At 39.2% G+C, this 17,392-nt stretch overlaps 2 protein-coding genes across 3 annotated transcripts in view; one reads left to right on the top strand and one right to left on the bottom strand.

Annotated features, from left to right (window-relative positions):
* LOC124874445 lies at window positions 1-9,202 on the top strand. The gene is made up of 18 exons (XM_047375797.1): window positions 1-327; window positions 827-992; window positions 1,085-1,237; window positions 1,325-1,485; window positions 1,602-1,778; window positions 1,878-2,016; window positions 3,215-3,402; window positions 3,486-3,627; window positions 3,917-4,091; window positions 5,825-6,107; window positions 6,353-6,518; window positions 6,596-6,748; window positions 6,825-6,985; window positions 7,118-7,291; window positions 7,385-7,526; window positions 7,628-7,815; window positions 8,409-8,550; window positions 8,692-9,202. Exons 1-18 carry the CDS (start codon window positions 136-138, stop codon window positions 8,874-8,876), a joined length of 3,087 nt encoding a protein of 1,028 aa, XP_047231753.1. The 5' UTR covers window positions 1-135; the 3' UTR covers window positions 8,877-9,202.
* hook1 (hook microtubule-tethering protein 1) overlaps window positions 9,172-17,392 on the bottom strand; it is a 20,265-nt gene continuing 12,044 nt past the window's right edge. For both annotated transcript variants that reach the window (XM_047373886.1, XM_047373887.1), the window contains 14 exons: window positions 17,109-17,272; window positions 16,885-17,025; window positions 16,165-16,366; window positions 15,918-16,028; window positions 15,742-15,829; window positions 14,507-14,573; window positions 14,282-14,422; window positions 14,113-14,200; window positions 13,575-13,606; window positions 13,413-13,495; window positions 13,238-13,338; window positions 13,039-13,140; window positions 12,870-12,938; window positions 9,172-11,357 (listed from right to left, as the gene is read on the bottom strand). In XM_047373886.1, coding sequence (XP_047229842.1) covers window positions 11,199-11,357; window positions 12,870-12,938; window positions 13,039-13,140; window positions 13,238-13,338; window positions 13,413-13,495; window positions 13,575-13,606; window positions 14,113-14,200; window positions 14,282-14,422; window positions 14,507-14,573; window positions 15,742-15,829; window positions 15,918-16,028; window positions 16,165-16,366; window positions 16,885-17,025; window positions 17,109-17,272 — 1,548 coding nt within the window. In that variant the 3' untranslated portion in view covers window positions 9,172-11,198. The remainder of the gene's footprint in view (window positions 11,358-12,869; window positions 12,939-13,038; window positions 13,141-13,237; window positions 13,339-13,412; window positions 13,496-13,574; window positions 13,607-14,112; window positions 14,201-14,281; window positions 14,423-14,506; window positions 14,574-15,741; window positions 15,830-15,917; window positions 16,029-16,164; window positions 16,367-16,884; window positions 17,026-17,108; window positions 17,273-17,392) is intronic.

Below are 17,392 nucleotides of genomic sequence, written 5' to 3' on the forward strand. Positions count from 1 at the left end.
TTCACTTGCATGACATTACTGTGCTTAACTCAGAAGGTTAAAGCCAAATCTAAACAGTCTCCATAAAAACAACGTGTGGACAGTCCAGATAAGGGAAGGCATTTCTTCTACTGCTGCCTTTTTGGGTCTCTAATCATGTGGCTTTATAACTTTTTCCTGAGCTGCGACCTAAAGGGAATTCTTTTGTTTATTTTTTCCTTCCTTTTGATAGCAGACTTCCTAAGGAACAGGAAACCACCAAACTTTCCACCAGGACCAAAGTCTCTTCCCTTTCTGGGGAACATCTTAGGGTTGGACAGCAAACATCCACACATTTATTTCAGCAAGGTACCAATTTATGAAGACATTTTAACTTGAGGGCTTGAAGATAAGTCAAAGTCATGTCTACACATATTTCTCGTAAGCTTTAATTTGAAAATGTTTTCTGTGGTTGTGCATATTTTCAGTAATTACAAATTCAGCTGAGGAATAGGAAGGCATTACAATTTGCATCAGTTTGATTTGCTTCATGATTCAGAATTAAAGTCTGCAGCAAACTCTTTATTGGGAAAAAGCCAACTTCAACATGTTCACTGCAGGAAATTGATTTTAATGACTCAGGCTCTATGAACTCATGTAAAAGCAGATAGTGACACCATGGGGTTGAACCGTAAAAATACAGACACATTTTTACCTGGTTAACTATTCCAAACAGTACTTCTCCTGATTGTACTTTTTACTTTCTTGTTTTGTTTGTTTTTCTTTTAACTTTATGAAATATATCTTGAATCAATTTTCTGAAGTGCTTAGTTCATTCTGTGCTTTTTCATTTTTGTTCTGCCCACAGTTGGCTGACATCTACGGGAACGTCTTCAGCTTTCGCCTCGGCAAGGAATCCATGGTGATTGTCAGTGGACACAAGATGGTGAAAGAAGCCATAGTGACACAAGCCGAGAACTTTGTGGATCGACCACCTAATGCAGTCACTGACAGGTTTTACACTGAACCCTCTGGTGTGAAATCAGTTTCCATTACTCAGTGCACTCTATCTATAAACTGCTGGCATGAATGGGTAACGCTTACATCTTTGTTGACTTATTTTTAGGTGGCCTTTTTGTAAGCAATGGAGAAATATGGAAGAAACAGCGACGTTTTGCTTTATCTACTTTACGCACCTTTGGCCTGGGCAAAAACGTGCTGGAGCTAAGCATCTGTGAGGAGATAGGACACCTACAAGAGGAAATAGAGAGTGAGAAAGGTGAGTTAGATCGATCGTGAAATGCAGCTCGCTCATATCGCTGTGCAAGGCAACTTTCTTTTTATTCTGTACAAAAATCTTCTTCAGGTAAACCTTTCAGCCCAGCAGGCCTCTTCAACAAGGCTGTATCTAACATTATCTGCCAGCTGGTAATGGGGAAGAGATTTGACTACAATGACCACAGGTTTCAGACAATGTTGAAGAACATGTCCGAGGGACTGTGGCTGGAAGGGAGCGTATGGGGTCAGGTGAGTCAGTTACCTCTGAAGGAGGCTCCCTCGGTATCATTGGTTCTGACGAGTTTCATTATGAAGGAAGAAAAGTGAAATTTTGGCTGTTTTATCATTTATTTTATTTCAAACAGCTTTATCAGGCATTTCCTCAAGTGATGCAGTATATACCAGGTCCTCACAACAAAATCTTCAGCAATTATAACGTCATAAAAGAGTTTCTTCATCAGGAAATAGAAAAGCACAAAAAGGATCTGGATCATAGCAATCCTAGAGACTACATTGACACTTTTCTCATTGAAATGGAGAACGTATGTACCTCATCGTTACTGAACCTGTTTTACTTTAAATACAGCTATTTCTGTCAAGCTAAGGCTCATTAACCAACTTATCTTTATATTTTGGTGTAGCACAAAGAGTCTAACCTGGGCTTCACAGAGTGCAATCTTGCTTTCTGCTCTTTCGACCTCTTCCTCGCTGGGACAGAAACAACAGCCACCACATTGCTTTGGGCTGTGCTATTCCTTACAAAATACCCTGATGTTCAAGGTGGGTGACATGCTACAGTGCCTTTCAAATATAGACCCCTTGAACTTTTAACATTTTGTCACCACAAACCTCAATTTATTTTTAGGAATGTGATGTGATGGACCACAACAATGTGCATCACTGTAAAAGTGGGGACATGGGGGCTTATCTTCCAGCAACAATCAGAGCTACAATAAAAGGGTTTAGATTACAGTATATCATTGTGTTAGAATGGTCCAGTTAAAGTCCAGACTGAAATCCAATCAAGAATCATTTGTAATCTTTGAGAAATGATATTCATTGACGCTCTCCATTGAACCTAATCGATTTTCAGCTATTTATTAAAATAATAATTGGCAAATATTTTAGTTTGTAGATAGTTTCCAGCTGCAATTGAAGCAAAATGTAGTTTGACTAATTAAGAATAAATAAAAATAGATTCTACAATTCTTTAGATTTTCATTTATACAAAATCTTGAAAACCATGCATCATTTTCCTTCCTCTTCACATTTGTGCTCTATGTTTGTGTTGGTCGATGACATGAAATCCCTGTAAGAAACAATGAAATCTGTGATATACAATGACAACATGTGGAAAATGATCCGCTTGTAACTGAAGGTAGATCCTATAAAGCCTGATAACAGCCGTTATAACTATGCTCACTTGTAAATATTAACAAATGAACACTAAAAAAAAAAAAAAGGCAGTAAAGCCAACTGGGGCAAATAGTTTTGTGGGTTTGCTTACTCTGAACAGAGCTGATAAAGGGAAAATAAAAGTTTGGTTAAAATTAATTCAGTTAAAGTATATTTGAGTAAATGTCCTTTTTTCTTGAGATCAGATGTCAGTTTTGTTTACCTGCTCAGTCTTTACCTGCATTACTTTGATCCTTAGTCGGACAACTTCAAAACGTCCTGTGCTAGAGTAAATTATTATTATTTACTGGGTTTTTTACTAAATCCTTGGAAAATGAACTAAAACATTAGGAGAAGAAGCTTAAAAATGTTCACTAGCAATGCTAAATTAAGTTCAGTTACTACCACCGAGTGATATTTGCTTTTCAAGTACGACAGAAATGTGCTGAAAAGGTTATTTTCCAAAGTCAAAAAGCTCTGCAGCGAGGATAAGAATTATATGAAAAAACATGGTTTAAGGGGAGAAAAGAAATTTCCATCTCCAGTCAAAGCCTCATTCCCATAAAACGTAATGCTTTTACAGAGAAAGTCCATGCAGAGATTGATAGAGTCATTGGACAGTCTCGCCAACCCTCCATGGCTGACAGACCAAACCTGCCTTACACTGATGCTGTAATCCATGAGATCCAGAGGATGGGAAACATTGTTCCTCTGAATGGACTCAGGGTTGCTGCCAAGGATACAACTCTTGGTGGTTACCTTATACCAAAGGTACATCTACTGAGCAGTCAACAGTTAATAATGTATTTCAGTATTTTCTCATACATCTTTTTGTTATTCTTTGGATCTTTCAGGGAACATCAGTGATGCCCATGCTGACCTCTGTCCTGTTAGACAAAACTGAGTGGGAAACTCCAGACACATTCAATCCTGGACACTTCCTGGATGCTAAAGGGAAGTTTGTGAAGAAAGAAGCATTTCTGCCCTTCTCTGCAGGTATAGCACACTCATTTTCATGACTCACTGACTTGTTAGCACAACCAGATCATGGAGCAGCCACATTTCTCTGGAAGACGCACTGTTTGGTGCATCAGCGCCTGGTAGAGATTCCCATGGCAGTTTGGTGGCGTGGGAGGGGTCTGCCTGGGACTGAGGAAAAGATTTTAAAATCTCTAATGAAAACTGAAGTTATTTAGCACCCCACCCGGGTTTTCCAGGTATAATTTTATGATTAATCATTACCACTTTTCACTTGAAAATGTATGCGTCTGTGTTTGCCCTGCAGGAAAACGTGTGTGCCTTGGTGAGGGCCTCGCTAAGATGGAGCTGTTCCTGTTTTTTGTTGGCTTAGTGCAGAAGTTCACTTTCTCTGTTCCTGAAGGAGTTGAGCTGAGTACTGAAGGAATAACTGGAACTACGCGTGTTCCTCACCCCTATGAGGTGTTCACTAAGGCTCGCTGAGCTGCGGCCTTCTCACCAAACCTGGTTTGGCTGAACAGACGACCAAGCCACTGTTGTATGGTTGCTGCTTGTTAAGAAAGCATGTTGATTGCTTTTAGATGTGCAGTAAATCAAAGTGATAGCTATATGTATCATCATCATGTATCATCATTAAAAACACAACATAACATACTTTGTGTCACTGACTCCTAATAGGATTGAGCAAGAATTCTTCTTTTAAAACAATGTCTCCATAAAATAAGTCTGAAACCGAAGGTAAATGTTTACAAGATGTTTGCATTCTCCATTTTATTAAATGAGTAAAGAGAATGTAATAAATACGAAACTGAGAAATGTACATACTTCTAAAGATGCACCTATCGACTTTTCTTATATACACACTGTTTGAACAGATAAGCTGTATTTTTTAAGATTAATGTTATTATTGAACAGCTACGGTGATCCCACTAAATCCAAAATGTTAACTTTGATTTTACTTAAAAAAGTAAAACCAAAGTTTTGGATTTCTTAGTAGTGTGCAGAATTGTTAACTAAATGAAGTTAGCAGCTAAATGAAAAATGATTTTTCTATCAATTAAGGTCAGAATAATAAATTGCTTCATGCAATAATAAAAGTCCAAATTTACTAATAAATATTTCCTACATATTAAGAAAAACAAAAAGATGTGACAGTCACATCCTTTCATTTATGGAGTCTGTATACCTGCTAGTGTACACTGCACTAGTCCAAAAGAATCAGTGGAAGGCTGGTTTATGTGGTAATCAAAGCCATAAAAGTCACAAATAATCTTCCTCCAGGAACAAGTCGAAAAAGACATTCTGGTCAGATAAGACAAAAAAATTGCCATTTTTAGTTCGCAGGCAAAACAATATCTGTTGCCCAAAGCAAAGACTGGACATCCCAGTGAAACACAACTGCAACTACCAACATGGTGGTGGTGGCATCATGCTGTGGGAATTCTTCTGCAGGTGCAAAGAAACTGGTCAGGCTGGATGCAGAGATGAGTGGAGCTATATATATTATGATCCAGGAACCAGACCACTTAGAGGGCACTTGCGACTGGAGACAGTGGTCCACGTTCCGGTGGGACAACTAACATTAACATACAGCCTGAGCTTTAACAGAATGGTTTTAATAAAACCATGCTTGAGTGCTAGAATGGTCCACTCAGTTTCCAGTCCTAAATCCAACTAAGAATCAAGGTCAAGCTGTGAAAAGGGATTTTCAACAATGTTCTCGATCCAATCTGAATAAACTTGAGATATTCTGCAAAGAAGATTGGCCAGATTATTCATTTTTTAGAAAGGTGTTAGAAACATACCCCAAAAGACCTGCAGCCAGGGTAACCGTTTTAGTAGCTAAAAGCTAAAGTAACTTCTCTAATGTTTGCTTTTGTGATTTTATGTCTCTCCTTACATATTTAATGTAATGTCACATCAACAAATGTTTCACTTTGCTGACATCTGTTGGTTGGTTCCAGTAAGAAAGGCAGACGTGCAATTTACTATTGTGCTTGTGCAACCATATAAGGAATCAGAGAAAGTAAGGGGGAAAGTATCGCTACCCCTTATTCACTTTTAAACATTCATGCTAAATGTTATTACCACTGATGAATCATGAGTCAATTGCAAACAAACCCAAAGTCCATGAAATCCAGCAGGACAAAGCAGGTACAGATTACAAGTAAGTAAGAGGGCTGATTTAGAGTCACACACTTCACATCTACCAAAGGTGGAGTCAGCAGAGAACCCGCCCATCTCAGAACCATGTGGACAGAAATTCTGATCAGTCTCCTTTCTTTCCTCCTCTCCTCTCTGTAACAATGTGGCTCTGCAGCTTGTGGCAGTGGTTCAGTCTCAGATGGATGCTGATTTTGATTTTGACAATCCTCCTCGTGGTAAATTTACTCATCAAAAAGGATCCACCTCACTTCCCACCAGGACCACCTGCATTTCCTTTTTTGGGGAATATCTTCAGCATTGAATCTAAGCAGCCTCATATTTACCTCACTAAGGTAAAATACCAGAATGAATTTAAAAAATTGGAAATCCAACATTTTAACAATATGACTGATTTACATAAGAATGACTAATTTTCAAAATAAAATGTCTGCCCTTTCTTACTTTTTTTAGACATTTTTTATTATAAAAATGCTAAAAATGTGATGAGCGGTCACAGTGTCAACATCACATTGACTCTGCATTATTATAGTCACATGCTCCACAATGCAGCTCTTATTCTGTGCTTGTTCAACCACAGCTTGCTGATGTTTATGGGAATGTGTTCTGCATACGTCTGGGAAGGCACAAAACAGTGTTTGTGTCTGGGTGGAAGATGGTGAGAGAGGCTTTAGTGATACACGCCGAACATTTTGTGGACCGGCCTTACAGCCCAATGGCAATCAGGATTTACTCAGGAAACTCAGGTGAGTCGAGTGGATCAGATTTAAAGAATCACTGCAATCAACACCTGGGTGATGTTTGATTTATTTGCCTTTGTCAGGAGGTCTTTTCTTCAGTAATGGGAAGGTATGGAGGAGGCAGCGGCGCTTTGCCATGACCACGTTGCGTACCTTTGGTTTGGCCAAGGGCTCCATGGAGGAGAACATCTGTCAGGAGAGTCGACACCTTCAGGAGGCGATGGAGAAGGAGGAAGGTTGACAGCAGCAGAAAACAGACCAGATTGTCCACACATAGCGTCCTGTGTTTAAAAACTTCTGTCCTCTATTTAGGTAAGCCCTTTGACCCGGTGCCACTCCTGAACAATGCTGTGTCCAACATCATCTGCCAGATTGTGTTTGGAAGACGATTTGACTACAGTGACCAGGACCTCCAGACCATGCTGAAAAATCTGGCAGACATGGCCTACCTGGAAGGCTCAATATGGGCTCTAGTAAGATACACAGAAAGCTACAAAGTGTAAAAGCCAGAAAGTAATAAACTTGATGCTGTCATTGGGATAAAAGCTGTTTGTTTTTAATACTTGGAGACAGTACTTCTTTATCTCATTTGTTTCTCTTAACAGCTTTATGATGCTTTCCCATCACTAATGAGACACTTGCCAGGGCCTCACAATGGCATCTTTAGCAGCTCCAATTCATTGAAGGCATCTATCAGGAAAGAGATAGAAAGACACAAGCTAGATCTGGATCCAAGCAACCCACGAGATTACATCGACAACTTCCTTATAGAGGAAAGAGTATGGGACTTACTTTAGAAACGTTAAAAAGAGGCTGTGAAATATCACATTTAAGACCTGACTGCACGTTTGTTGCTTTACTTTGCTCAACAGCACAACAGAAAACAGGATGTTGGTTTTATGGAAGAAAACCTGGTTCTGTGCTGTCTGGATCTCTTCTTAGCTGGCAGTGAAACCACTTCAAAGACTCTACAGTGGGGACTCCTGTACCTTATAAAAAATCCTCAGATCCAGGGTGGGTTCAGATCAGAACCATTTTAAACAAAGAAATAGTTTAAATTACCAGAGGGAGTATACTGCATGTTGATCAGTAACTGGATGTGATGTGCCTTGTAGGCAAAGTCCAGGAAGAAATAGACAGAGTGGTTGGACAGACCCGCCAGCCCACCATGGAAGACAGATCCAACATGCCCTACACTGATGCCGTCATCCACGAGATCCAAAGGATGGGAAACATTGTTCCTCTCAACGGGCTCAGGATGACTGCCAGGGACACAACACTGGGCGGTTACTTCATACCAAAGGTGCATCTTATCCTCCCTCATAACACATCAGCAGCATCATACATTTCAATGTTTTTATCAAAAAATCTGAAGCAACAATAGATGACTTTGCAAAAGCTGAAAGAGATTCTTTCAGGTGATTTATATTTCAGAATAAATGGAAAAACACTTTTGTAAGGTGCTGTAAACTTAATGTAGATTTTACACTTGAGTCGCTCTACCTGTAGTCTTCACAAGATTCAGGATCTTCTCCATCATATATTGGAAATGACATCTTTAAGCTGTTCTTGCAGCAGCACCAATATTTGAAGAGATTCTTTGACACTATACTTTAATAAAGTTCTGAAAGATCTTCCAGTTATATTAGGATTTTGTTTTTTGTATTATTGCTTGCTGTGCCAGTATTTAGGTGATTCCATTCAAACTGACATAATGTCTAACACGTTGTCTGTCGTGTAAATTATTCCTGTTACTTTTGACACATCATGAACAAAACACTAAAATCCAAATAATGAGCTAGCTCTGAGTTGTGTTACAGGTTCCATGTCTTTTGTAAGATAAATGATGTTCTCTCTCCTTCTGATTGTCTGACTGTTGTCTTTCGGTGCGTGCAGGGTACAACTGTGATGCCGAACCTGACCTCTGTCCTTTTTGACAAGAACGAATGGGAAACTCCTGACAGCTTCAACCCCAAACACTTCCTGGATGATGATGGCAGGTTCATGAAGAAGGAAGCATTTTTACCTTTCTCCGCTGGTAACAATTGCATTTAATAACTCTGCACATAAACCTATTTTAGGATTAAGATTTTAAAAGGAAATATCTGTGAAAATGATCTAAGAGAAAACAGAAGCCCTGTGCCTGTGGGATGATGGTATTTTTTATTTTTCTTCCAAGGAAAGCGAGCGTGTCCCGGTGAGGGTCTGGCAAGGATGGAACTATTCCTGTTTGTTGTCAGCTTACTCCAGAAGTTTCACTTTTCCACTCTGGATGGCGTTGAGCTGAGAACAGAGGGAATTACTGGAGCCACACGCACACCTCACCCATTTGAGATCTTTGCAAAATCACGCTTTGACTTTTAGGCTTCATGCAATACAGCATAAGCTGCAGGTTGGATAAATGGCACTTTGTGAAAATGTATCATATGTTACTTTGGCAAATTGCAGAACCTTCAGTGTTTTTAACCAGGCGACGTCAGACGGAGCATGCACCTTGTTCAAATGCATACACAATGAATGACTTCACCTATTTCCAACACTTAAGATGTTAATCATCAAGCTTCCATCTTTTCCAAATTAACCAGCTGTAAACCGCTTTCCCTCCAAGAATACAAGGTACTGAAGACTGAGATTTTTCCGGCTAAGAAAAGAAACAATGCAGTTTTCGAAATAAAATTTATTCAGAGAAATAAGTCTTTAAAATATCTGAAATCCTTTATACATTACTTTAATTAGACACACACAAACATTTATCATTATACAGATTCCTGTGCTACCTCTACCTGACTGTACCTTCTAGATCATTAGACATTAAACTGTTTTTAAATCATCAATTTACAACAATTAGCTGCAAAGAAAGAGATTCAAGTGACATATATCTATAAATCACATATTGCCATAGTGACAGAATATCTGCGATGTGCTGCTGACAATATATAAACAGAAAAGGCAACAAAGAACCGGCCAAACCTGATCAGCTTCAAATGCCTTGCAAAGCATTCACACACCTTCTAAAAACCACAAACTTCAACATATCGTCCTGGGAATTTGTCATAGGCTAGCACAAAATAGAGCATAATTATGATGTGAAAAGAATAGCATACATAAAAAAAATAAACATCTGAAAAGTGGGGAAAGTATTTGTATTAACTGACTCATATCCCTAAATAAAAATCCAGTATAGCTAACAGTCCCATCTGAAACTTTCTGGCCTACATGTAAAACTGTGTGGTGGAAAACTGACCCTGAACACACCGTCCCTATCACAAAATGGTGGTGGTGGCAGCATCATGATATGGGGGATGCTTTTCTTCTGCAATACAGGGAAGTCGGTCAAGATTAAATGAGGAGATTGGTGGTGCTAAATACTGGATAATGGAATGGTTTAGATCAAAGCATAATCATGTGCTAGAATGACCTAGTCAAAGTCCAACCCATGATCCAATCAAGAATCGCTTGCAAGGCCTAGACATTAATGTTCTCAGATGAGGGCCATCTAGTCTGAGTGAGCTTTGAGACGATTAGAAAAAATAAATAAATAGGCCTCTAGAAGTGGAAAGATGGTGGAGATATTTCCAACCAGTCATGTAGCTGAAATCCCAGTGAGAGATGGTTCTACAGAACATCGACTGAGGACAGAATACATACACACTCCACACCTTCCAGATAACTATTTGTAAAGAATTTTGAAAGTCATGTATTATGCTCCTTCCAGTCAACAATAATGCGCTACTTTATGACGGTCCATCACAAAAAGTCACAATAACATTTAACAGCACGGTGCACGTTCTTTTTGTAATCAACATCAACAAGACAACATCGATTACATTTATTAAAACCTTTTGAGTTACAATTTGTAGGGGCTTAACCTGGTTGTGATCGTCAGATGAAAAGCTGGTGTTGAATCTTCAATTTCTGTATCAATAATTATTGACTTACTAAAAATCAGATACACATTAAACAAAAAGGCCTGTCAGTTCCCATTGAGAGCATATACAAAAGATAACAGACTATTCCAAGATTTATTTTCTAAGAGTTGTTATTGCAGCACCTCAAGGGTCGATTAGAGTTAATATGACTTCATTTAGTTTTGAAGTCCTTGGTGGCCCGCACCAGATATTGCTGGATCAACACCATTCATTCTGCAGGATTACACTTGTGCACTGTGATCATACATTTCTTAAATGTTTATATAATTATTACATTTAATTGGCTTCAGTATTTAAGTCACCCTTTAAAGCAATACTAAAACTAAAATGGCAGGCTTCATTTCTAAAAGGATCTTTTCCCCCTCTCACTTCTGTGTATAGTGGTTTACAAGGAGAGCCAGGCATAAACAAGTTATAAAAGCTAAACATGAAGATGCAAAAGCAAAAATCACAGGGCGGAGCAGATAGTCATTGCAAATCTACAACTGGCTTTGGCTTGTGAGGTGGATTCGGGAGTAATGACTCAGCAAGGTTGTCCTTCAGGCTAATGTACAGCAGAGTATGACCTCACTACTTACTAACACAACCTCTGCTTTAACCTCGGATGGGTGACCTATCTGATAAGTGCTCACTGATCCTATGCAGTCTGACCCTCCTCAAAGGCTGAGAGCAGACATGTTTAAGGTCACTTGAGTGTTTCCACTGCTGTCTTTTTGCTGTTTAACTGCAGTGAGGTGCTGTGGCGCTGTGACACAGCCTAATTGGAGGTAGTGGCAGGCATGCTGATAGAAGCCGCCCTGCGCGGGGCGTTTGAGACGTGCCGCTGCTGCGTCAGGAAGGACTGGCCAGGTGAGAACATGGAGCCGGTGCGGCCTCCGAGGCGGGATTCAATGGCCAACTTCTGAAAGTTCAAACTCTAAGAGCACAGAAACCAAAGGTCAATTTCTGATGTTGTAGTCATTAATTTAACCATAATAAGAGTACAGAATTTCTGGATATCCTGTTTTAATAATGTTTGACCTGCTGAAACCAATTTTAGCCAAGTCTGTTTTCTCTTTAGATAACTGTAATATAAGAAGCTATAAAAACAGCAGCTAACACCTTTTTAGTAGCCTCTCAAACCGTAAGCAGTCATTATTTGTCTTAGGGACATAGGCAACATCATATAACGTGTGTGAGAGCAGCTATCACAATAAAATCGGGAGTCTCATTTCAGTATGTATTTCAATAGAATGCAGGATCCTTAAAGGGTTTTCTGTTTTCTATGAAGCTATTTTATAATAGTTCCTTTACCTATAGTAGCAGCATGTCATATGGCCATGAGCTTTAATGAAAATTAAATACATCCTCAGTGTGTTTAAAGCTGTATCAAATCGTCTCATCAGCTGATTGAAAATAATTCTGGTTGACTCACAAACAACTATGAGACCTGGACAGCATGGAAAAAAATACTCTCCTCGATGCTGCTGCACAACTGACGTAAAATCCAAAGGTTTACTAAATTCTGAGCGAAGCTGGAGCGGACCGGCGAGTCGCAGCTGATCTGGTGGGTTGATACAGCCAGCAGCTTAAACCAAGGTAACGACACGTAAAAACACGGACGATGTTCGGCTGAATAAAACGGCACCAAATGCAAGAATGGTCTCCCAATATCTGCCAACATGGTGTTCTATCTCACTGATATGAACAGATATTTTGTTCGTAATTTCTAATGCCAGATAAAACAGACTGTATTTCTGATATAAGGACGTATTTATCAACAAGCTCAGTGTGAAACAACATCATCTATAGGTTAGAGAGCTATTACCAATAATAACTTCAAAAACAACAAACATAATCCAAATTAATCCTGTACCTCAGAAATTTTCAAATGGTGGCAAACATTTATAAATTCAGTGTTTCCAAGATAGACAGAGGTTGAAATGTCAACAGCATAAATCAAAGCAACCTTTATGTTATCTGCTGGATGTTTAGCTCTCTCACTGTCTCGCGGCTTTGAGAACCTCGAGACACCTTGCAACATGTCTCATAAAAAATTCCTTTTAAATAGCGTCTTACTTCTCAGTGCTTCCTGTAACTTTATTTTTATATATCTCACCGACAGCTTTGGAAACAGTTAACTTAAGTGTCACTTAGGAACAACACCCCCACCAAAGAGTGTTGTTGACAGAGCAATGTTTCAGCAGCTAGTATGATGCATTTACTTATCAATATAAAGTGAGATGTTTTAGTTTCTGACTGTTCACCAGCCAATTTCTTAGTGCGTCTCTGCTGATGAGTCTTCTGTTAGGTGGCAGGTTCTTTGAGAAGTTAACTGTCCATAACCAGATCAACCTCATCAGAAATGTTATGCAGCTTTTTCATTCATTCAATGCCACCGCTGCCTCCTGTGAACCTCGTCTTTTTAATCAAAGCAATTTTAATTCACCTTGTTATACCAAGCTGTAACAATCAGCTTCTCCTCATACTCTCTTAACCTGGCCTGCTCACATTGACGCTAGAAAGAAAAGAAATAATTTCCATCAGAATTAATGAATACAATTCTTAAAAGGTTAGCAAATTTATATAAGAGAGAATTACATAAAAGGTGCAATTACTTCAAGATTAAGAATCTGTCTGTCCCGATCTGCCAGCTGGTTTCTAAGAGCCTGGATCTCAGCGTTGGCAGGATTCAGCCTTGGGTCCAAAGCTCGTATCACCTTCAAACAAAGAGTAAAGATCAAGAGGAAAACACTAATAACTCACTATATTCAACTTCATCTTTTGAGTTACTAAAGCTAAATTAATCTAACTCACATCGCGAGCCTTCTCCAGATACATCTTATATCTCTCTTCCATGGCCCGCATGTCATCATCCTTCTTCTTCAGAGCAGCCATCAGCTCATCCACCTTCAAAGCTGAGAAACAACAAATCAGTTTCGCAATATATGTTGAGAGAGGTGAAAAGTTGCATTAAAACATTAAAAGGTACAGGTCTGAGTGTTGTCAGGCTGAAGATCCTCCAGCAGCTCTTTCTTCTTCATGATCTCGTCCTGAGCTTCGTTCAGCTGGGACCTGAGCAAAGTCAACTGATCAACTTCCACCTACTGAAGAACACAAACTTGCATTTCTGTCTATGAGCAAATTGACTTACATATGGGCGTCCAGTTTCCTCTTTAGATTTGACTGAAAGAAAATACATTTAATAAACATTCAAGTTAAAAATGTTAGTTCACAATCCTGAAAGAAGACACATTAGTAGGGGGAGGTTTCTGTGTTCTAGGTTCTATGTCCAATTTACATACTTTTAAACACTCAAATCTCCAGTCTAAGTACCACAAAGTAATTACTTAGGTGACTAAGTAATTAAGTGACTAAGTAAGTAACCAAGTACATCAGTAAGCAATTAAGTGACTAAGTAACTAAGTATTTAAGTATGTAAGTAATAAAGTGACTAAGTAATAACTAAGTACATCAGTGAGTAATTCAGTCACTCACTCAGTAACTAAGTACAGGAGTGAGTGAGTAAATATTTGCCAAGAAAGGAATTAAAAATATATCTAATACTTTATATTCTATATTTTATCTCAACACAAATCAAACCTGAAAAACAACCAATTTCTTTTTTTAAATAGCTTTCAGACTACATAGAAACCCTGTAGTTTGCCGACAGTGCACGTTGGCAGCCTTACATCATCTGGTTTGGCAGCCTGACTCTGTAGAGCCTTCTGGAGGTCTTCCACCTGCTGCTGCAACTCACTGATCTGCTCTTGGCTCAATCTGAAGATGAAGCAGCAAACAGAGAGACATTAACATGCAGAAGGAAAATCAGGACAAAGAAGCAAAAACAATTAAACAAACCTGTTCTCCGTGTCAAGTTTACTGTGTGTCTTTTCAGCTTCCCCCAGCTGGGTCTGCAGGGTGACAATCTTCTCCTGTTCATATTCCTCCTGCTGCACTCTCAACATCTTGTTCTCATGCTGCAGTCTGATGAACTTTTCTCTACATTATCACAAAGGTCAGCACTCACACACAGCATTATAGCAGAACAAATGCAAAGCTGACAATGTAGCAATAAAATACTACCTGTACTCGATGGGAATTAACTCTGCTGCCAGGTTTTCATGGCTGGGGCTGGCAGAGGAAAGGATCCCTAGATGAAAATGTACAGTGATGTGAAAAAAAACATTTAACCCCCAACAGTTTTCTTCTGTTTTTGTTTATTTTTTTTGACCCACCTGCATGTTTCTGGTCATCAAAACATTTTATATCAGACAAAGATAACCAGAGTAAACAGTAAATGCAGTTGTCAAACAACTATTTTAGTAATTAAGGGAGAAAAAAACATTTAAACCAAACTGGCTGTATGTTTAAATGCAAATGCTCCCTAAACCTAATAATTTGCTGTCCCCCTCCTGGCAGCCATTAGGTGTTTGCATGAAACTAGCAATGAGTCTTTAGCATCGCAGTGGGGAACATTTCTCCCACTCTTCTTTGCTGAATTGTTTTAATTCAACCACATTGGAGACTTTTCAGCCTGAACAGCCTTTGAACAGGTCATGCCACAGCATCTCAATTGGAATCTAATTCAGACTTTAAATAGGACACTTCTAAATCTATGTTTGCCATTTAGAAGTGGACTTGCTGGGGTGATTTCCTGCTGCATAACCTACGTGTACTGATGGCCACACATTTTTTTTTTCTGGTAGAGCGCAGCATTCATGGTTCTATTATTTACTGCAAGTCCTCAAAGTTCTGAAGCATGAATGATGTTGATGTCCTTTTTCTTTTTCGGAAATGCCGCGTTAGTTTTTCGTCAAATGTAAAGAAATGCCCAATACTTCACTTTTGCCCCATCAGTCCATAGAATACTTTCCTAAAGGTCTTGTGGATCATCAAGATGTTTTTCAGCCTTTTTGTTCTTTTTAGCCAGCAGAAGTTTTCACCTTGGAAAACATTGCAGTTTTTGCCCAGTCTCTCTCCTAATGTTGAATGATTAACATTGACCTTAACTGAAGCAAGTGTGGTCTGCAGTGCTTTAGATGTTGTTCTAGGTTCTTTTGTGACTTCCTGGATGAGTGGCTGATGTGTTCTTACTTTGTCAGGTAGAACCAGGTTGGTTTGGATAGCTTGATAAATAAAATCATTTGAAAACTACAATTTGTGTTTACTCAGGCTGATAATAAAATATACATGTTTGTGTGACAAACAGGAACAAAACAATGGAAATCACTACAAAGTCAAATACTTTTTCACAGCACTAGACGTAGTAAGTAAGTTAGTGAACAATAAGCAGCATCATTGCGTGATTACTGAGGTACCTGAAAGTGAGAGCTGGTGCTGTTGAGCCTGAGAGCACAGCAGCTCCTCGTTGATTTCCTTCAGAGAATCTCGTTCAATGATGATCCGCTTTTTTTTAAACAAAAGAATTAAAAAGGTTTTAAACAAAGCAAATACAGAATTTATATTAATGGCAACATTTTATAATATGTTGAACCTCTTTTTCTTTCAACACCGTTTCATGCTTTTCGTCCAATTTTTTCATCTCAAACGCCATGTTGTCAGCTCGCCTGGTCTCCTCTGACAACTTTTTGTGAAGGTCCTGGACCTTTCAAACAAACATAAACCCAAAGTGATTAGGACTAAATACAATCTCCAAATGCAAAGGAGACAATATATACAACATGTAATCAATAAATAAAATTTTTACACAGCCGCATTTAATGGTGCAGTTAGCTCTTTACTTGTCTTTTGTAGGACTCGAGTTGTGCGCGGGCAGCATTTGCTTTGCGCAGCTCTTCCTCCAGACTGACGCTGTTTTGCATGTAGGTCATGTTATTCTCCTCCAACAGCTTCACCTGCCTCTTTAGATCACCAAGATTCTCCAGCTTACGCTTGTAGGTTTCCACTGATGCCTCCAGCATCACCACCCTATCTGAGCAGTTCCTAAAGATAACCAACACAATATCCAGTCAACAAGCTCTTAAAACAAAGTGGCATGGATGCTGAAAGTATAAATATTCGGTGAGAAGTTTGCCACAATCCCTGCAGGGAATGCTTTTCTTCAGGACATACAGGAAGCTGATCAGAGTTCATAGAAAGATGGATGGAGCTAAATACAGGGCAACACTGGAAGAAAATCTGCTAAAGGCTACAAAAGACTTGAGGCTTTTTGTGAGTTTATCAAATAAAATCCTGATAAAACTTTGTGGTTGTAATTTGAAAGGTTTTAAGCAGTAAAAATACTTTTACAAGCACTGCAAAATGGGAGCAAAATGGAAAAACAGGCTAATTTTATTCCACATACTAACTGTTAAATGAGTTTACACCACTGAACAAAGTAAGAGTGAAAAGAGGTTAGAAAAATAAAACACGGGTTTAGAAATCAGTGTTGTACAGAAATTAACTTTATCACAAATGCCAAAAGGTCAGACTTTGGAAGCATTTCTTTGACAAATACAAACCTCAGAACATCCAGTTCGTCTTTGAGAGCCCGGGATTCCTCTGCCAGACTGGTAAGCTCATCATTACGATGCTGAAGTTCAATCAGCTGCTTCTCCAGCTCCTCACAGTGGATCCGGTAGTCATCCTTGGCAGCCTCCAGCCTAGAGGTAGCACACACACTATGGGCATTTGGTCTTCTCTGTAAATATACAGCTGAAGTGCATTTAAAGCCATGGGAAAAAACCTGAAGTTCTCTTCCTGCAGAGCCTCCAGCTGCTGCTGAAGCTGACTGTGCTTTCTGCCTGAAGGTTTGCTTGAGTCATCAAATGTGTCCAGTTGGCTGGCTCGGTCTGTTAGGACATCATTCTCAGCTAAGAGGCTGTTTCGTTCCTCTAGAAGAACGGCCACCTGACCAGAAACAAATATGTTAGTGCTGCTCTCCTTAGGAGTTTTAGGCTGGTGTTAAGGAGAATTAAATTAAGCAGAAAGTAGCTGCAGTGTTCAACCTCATGCTGGTCAATGACAACA

Source organism: Girardinichthys multiradiatus, chromosome 9, assembly GCF_021462225.1.
Source record: "Girardinichthys multiradiatus isolate DD_20200921_A chromosome 9, DD_fGirMul_XY1, whole genome shotgun sequence".
Lineage (NCBI taxonomy): Eukaryota > Metazoa > Chordata > Actinopteri > Cyprinodontiformes > Goodeidae > Girardinichthys > Girardinichthys multiradiatus.